The sequence below is a fragment of the Alosa alosa genome, chromosome 18 (assembly GCF_017589495.1).
Source record: "Alosa alosa isolate M-15738 ecotype Scorff River chromosome 18, AALO_Geno_1.1, whole genome shotgun sequence".
In the NCBI taxonomy this organism is placed as follows: Eukaryota; Metazoa; Chordata; class Actinopteri; order Clupeiformes; family Clupeidae; genus Alosa; species Alosa alosa.
In genome coordinates, this window is record NC_063206.1 from 27,374,445 (window position 1) to 27,379,444 (window position 5,000).

At 44.0% G+C, this 5,000-nt stretch overlaps 1 protein-coding gene across 6 annotated transcripts in view; it reads left to right on the plus strand.

Moving 5' to 3' along the window:
• pcdh15a (protocadherin-related 15a) overlaps positions 1-5,000 on the plus strand; it is a 267,430-nt gene that overhangs the window by 106,078 nt on the left and 156,352 nt on the right. For all 6 annotated transcript variants that reach the window (XM_048269713.1, XM_048269715.1, XM_048269717.1 and 3 more), the window contains one exon: positions 1,254-1,409. In XM_048269713.1, the coding sequence (XP_048125670.1) occupies positions 1,254-1,409 (156 nt within the window). The remainder of the gene's footprint in view (positions 1-1,253; positions 1,410-5,000) is intronic.

Here is a 5,000-nt window from a genome sequence, read left to right on the forward strand (position 1 = left end):
TCGAACCCTGACCAGTAGGCACGGCTGAAGTGCCATTGAGCAAGGCACCTAACCCCTCACTGCTCCCCGAGCGCCGCTGTTGATGCAGGCAGCTCACTGCACCGGGATTAGTGTGTGCTTCACCAAACTGTACACTGTGTGCTGTGTGTGTTTCACTAATTCATGGATTGGGATAAATGCAGAGACCAAATTTCCCTCATGGGATCAAAAGACTATATATACTTATACTCGAGTGATAGGAGATTTCATCAATAACACTCCACTCCGCAGCATAGAAATGCAGTACATTTCCACTTATGCTGAACACACACACACACACACACACACACACACACACACACACACACACACACACTAAGGAATACATTAGCACTAGATTAGCTCACATGCTCACACACTGACACTCACCCACATAGACCGACACTGCAGACACTTGTTTGTGCAGTGGGTGGGTGGACCTTTGGCCTTGGGTGTGTGTGTGGGGGTCTGATAGATGCTTGCTGCCTTCTCCAGCTTGACAGAGATGAAGCAGGCTGTGCTGAAGCTCAGCACAATTGTAACAGTCTGCCTTAAATCAAAATGATGACTCTTTCCAAAGGAAGGGCTCTGCTCTCTCTCTCTTTTTTCTCTCTCTCTCACACACACACACACACACACACACATACACACACACACACACACAAACACCCACTTCCTATCTTCATTTGGTCGTGCAGGCACACAAACACACACACACACACACACACACACACACACACACACACACAAGCACTTCTCTGCTTCTTTTGTTGGTACCTGAGGTCACACCTTGATATGATTTCAATGTGAAAAGGGACTGTGGTGCCCCTGGAGGCCCGGGCAGTGCCGTAGGCGTTTGGACCGTGGCTGTGCTGCAGGGCATTCCTCTAGAGTGGCACCTGGGTTAAGAAGAACTGACCTCCCCAATAGATGAAAGGCTCTCTCTCTCTCTCTCTCTCTCTCTCTCTCTCTCTCTCTTTCATTATCATATTCTTTCCCAGTCCAATTCAACACAATTGAGTTCATGAGACAAAAATGTGTTATACAGTACAGTATATTGCCAAAGCATTTCTAATTCTAAAGAGTGTAAGTGTTTATGTCATTATGTTTAAACCCCCCGTTCTCACAAATGTCCCTCCCCTCCCTCTCTCATACTCTTCCCCTCTTCCGCTCTTTCCATCTTTCTTTTTTTCTCCTTCTCTCTCCCTCTCTCTCTCTCTTTCTCTTTCCCCCAGCCTCCCTCCTCGATCACTACCATCGTAGTTCAGGTGCAGTGCACTAACGAGCTGGTTGGCACGGTGATTCTGCACGAGGTGAGGATAGTGGTGAGGGACCGCAACGACAACACACCGCAGTTCAGACAGCCCCACTACTATGTCGCCATCAATGAGGTGAGAACACACACGTGTGTGTGTGTGTGTGGTGTGTGTGTGTGTGTGTGTGTGTGTGTATTTGTGTGTGTGTGTGTGTAAGATAGAGAGAGAGAGAGAGAGAGAGAGTAAAATAAAAAACAAATTTCTTTAATATGCACCTTAATAAATATTCAACCTACATCCTTCCCCTGTCCATCACAGCTAAAATTGGCTTTCTCTAACAAAACTCACAAACCACCTCTCTCTTCCTCTCTGTGTTCCGCACTCACACACACACACACACACACACACACACACACACACACACACACACACATGCAGCGTAACCACAAATCCCCTGTCTGTTAGAGAGACCAGATGAGTGTATGCCAATGCTGAGGCACTTTGCTTAATTAAAACAGGTTCCCCAAAATGCTTCCACACATCTGTCCTCTGAGAGATTGTGTGTATATGTGTGTGTGTGTGTGTGTGTGTGTGTGTGTGTGTGTGTGTTTGTCTGTGTGTCTTTGTGTGTGTGTCTTTGTGTGACTTGTGTGAAACCATGTACGAGACATACAGTATATACATGTTAAGGCTTTTGTGGCTTCGTACAAAACATGGGTACAAAACAGGCACTTCGGACCTGTAACCGGAGGGTTACCAGTTCGAACCCTGACCAGTAGGCACGGCTGAAGTGCCCTTGAGCAAGGCACCTAACCCCTCACTGCTCCCCGAGCGCCGCCGTTGTAGCAGGCAGCTCACTGCGCCGTGTGTGCTCCACCTCCACCTCACTGTGTGCTGTTTGTGTTTCACTAATTCACCGATTGGGTTAAATGCAAAGACCAAATTTCCCTCACGGGATCAAAAAAGTATATATACTTACTTATAAGTGTGTATGTTGATGAGTGTATGTGTTTGGGCTTGTAGATACATATGATTTTGTGCGTGTGTGTGTGTGTGTGTGTGTGTGGGAAATATGGAGCTCGAGGTGGAGCAGAAGGGCAGCATTAGTTTCGGCTCAGTCTTCTTTTGGACACAGAGACGAGTGTTGTGGAGGCGTGCTGCTAAGTGATCCCCCTGCACATCATCTATTAATTTGTGTGTCTGTCTAAAGCTGCAGAGACGAGACAGACTGCTTCATTGAAGCCGTCCCAAACATTTCCCCTGAGCATGAAATTGCCCCCCGGCTCGCTAGTCTTCTCTCTCACACACTTTCTCTGTGTGTGTTTGTCAGGCCCGGACCTAGGTTGCTCAGATTGGGGGAGCAAATAGAAATTTGGGGTGGGCACAATGAATACCCCCACACACACACACACAACAACATTTACACTACGCAACAAAACCGCTTAGTTTCACCAACAAATGCCTTACTTTTCACCTTAAAACCATTATTTAATAGCAAACATGACATATTACATAGAACTGTTAATCATAGAACTGATTTTAATATTTTAATATTTACAGATATCTAGGCTATATTTAACATTTATTTCTGTGGCCTGTTATGAAATCATGTATTGAACAATTTAAGCACAGTTTAGCTTTAAGAAACCTCTTAATCAGCTGATTTTAATATTCACAGATATCTAAGCGATATTTGTAACATTTATTTTGTATTTGGCCTGTTATGAAATCATGTATTGAACAATTTAAACACACTATGAAACCTGAAGCCCAAAGTTGGAGACATGCATTTAGACATTGCTGCAAATGTAAAACCGGATTACTCTGGAATGGCTAACTTTACAGGGGAATGCTTTACACCTTTGTATTAGGTAAGGTCTGATGTGTCTTCTGATATATGGTTTGTCATGTGTTCAGGAAAAATTCGAGATGAATGGGTAGCGAGATGGGCGCAGAATGTAACATGAATAAATGAAAGTTATTTTTCTTGCGAACCGTTTATCACAGCAACTTGCGGCTAACATTGTTTAAAAGCTGAGAAAAAGCTCTTTCGTGTGATGTGATACATGTAATATCTGTAAAATCTGTGTGAAGAGTAGGCTATCGGGAGTACCTGTAGGCTAGTTCAGCAAAGAATGGGTGAATTTGGACACACTTTCTTTCTTGCCGTGCGCTGTCACATTCTCCACTGCGTAAAATACATAGGCTAAATTCATTTGCATTGTGAATGCTAAGCTTAATTTGACAGGCCATCGCACAAAAATCGCTAGTCGGATGCAAAGCAGAATATAGAAAGAAAGGGGCACCAAGGCCACAGTGGCCTGTGAACCAAAGGGACATCACAGCCAACGCAAGGGGCAACGATGTGGCCGCCGTAAAATTCCCACCCTGCTTAACAAGGTTAAGGAATGACCAATGTTAACACACTAACTGGCTAGATTACCTTAGAAAGATAACATGCACATTAGCTAAAAAAACAAACCTTATTCAAAACGAGAATAATACAAACACCAACACTACAGTTAAAGGTCTTTATTTAAACCAGCAACAAGAATCTATATTAGCCTACATCTAGTAGCCTATAACCTTTATGGAAATATAGCTAAGCCCTCTCTACTGAAGTTTGAAACAGCAAGTGATGCACACAGTGTGGAATGGTAGGGGAAAGCTGCTGCTCCGGTATTTATACTATCCAACCAGCAAATCAGCACCCTCGAAATTCAGACGAGACGAATTAGAAAAGTGTGATTGGCAGATTCAATAGCTGTCAACTAAAATTGACCAATTAGGTGGGGCAGAAGAAATATTTGGGGGGGCATTGCCCCTCCCAGCCCTATTCTAGATCCGGCCATGGTGTGTGTGTGTGTGTGTGTGTGTGTGTGTGTGTGTGTGTGTGTTGGTGTGCATGTGTGTCCATTAGGGAATCAGGGGCACTCATCTCGCTGCATTGCTTTGTTGCCATCTCCTTTAACACTCATACCTCACGCATACACAGACAGTTAGACACACACACACACACACACACACACACACACACACACACACACACACACACACACTCATGCACACAAACACACATGCATACACACATGATACATACCCATATGCCATGAAGAGTCACACACATCCATGTACACTTAGGCCCTGTTTACACAAGAAAACTCATGGGTGAAAACGACAAAATATTTTGGGTTTTTAAAAACGCAAAAAAGTTAAACAACCCTCCAGAGTGGAAATCTTTAAAGCGCTCCACCGTCGGGTTCCCGTCTAAAGGGTAAAAACGCAAAAGTCTGCTCCGATGACGGTGGCTCTCGTTGGTACAGTAGTGCTTCACACTACCGCCTAGCTGCCTGGCTAGGTACCGGTACATCGAATTTCACACACTTTTGCGTCTCTGTATGCACTCAGATTTCCCCACAAAAAACACGGAATAAAAAAAAAGAACGCAACGCCACTTTTGCGTTTTCTCTTCAGATCGTTTCCATCTAAACATAGCCTTAAAGACACACAAGCTCATGTTTATGTCGTACATTATTGTGTACAAAAATATTACACCGACAGACTATAGACTATCCTCAGTATGTTATTGCGGAGGAGTTATTGTTTTGGTTATAAACAAATAACATAAACAAACAAACCCCAGAATCTCTCTAGACATTTACTGTAATGTTTATGGATGTGTGTGTGTGTGTGTGTCTGTGTGTCTGTGTGTGTCTGTGTGCGTGT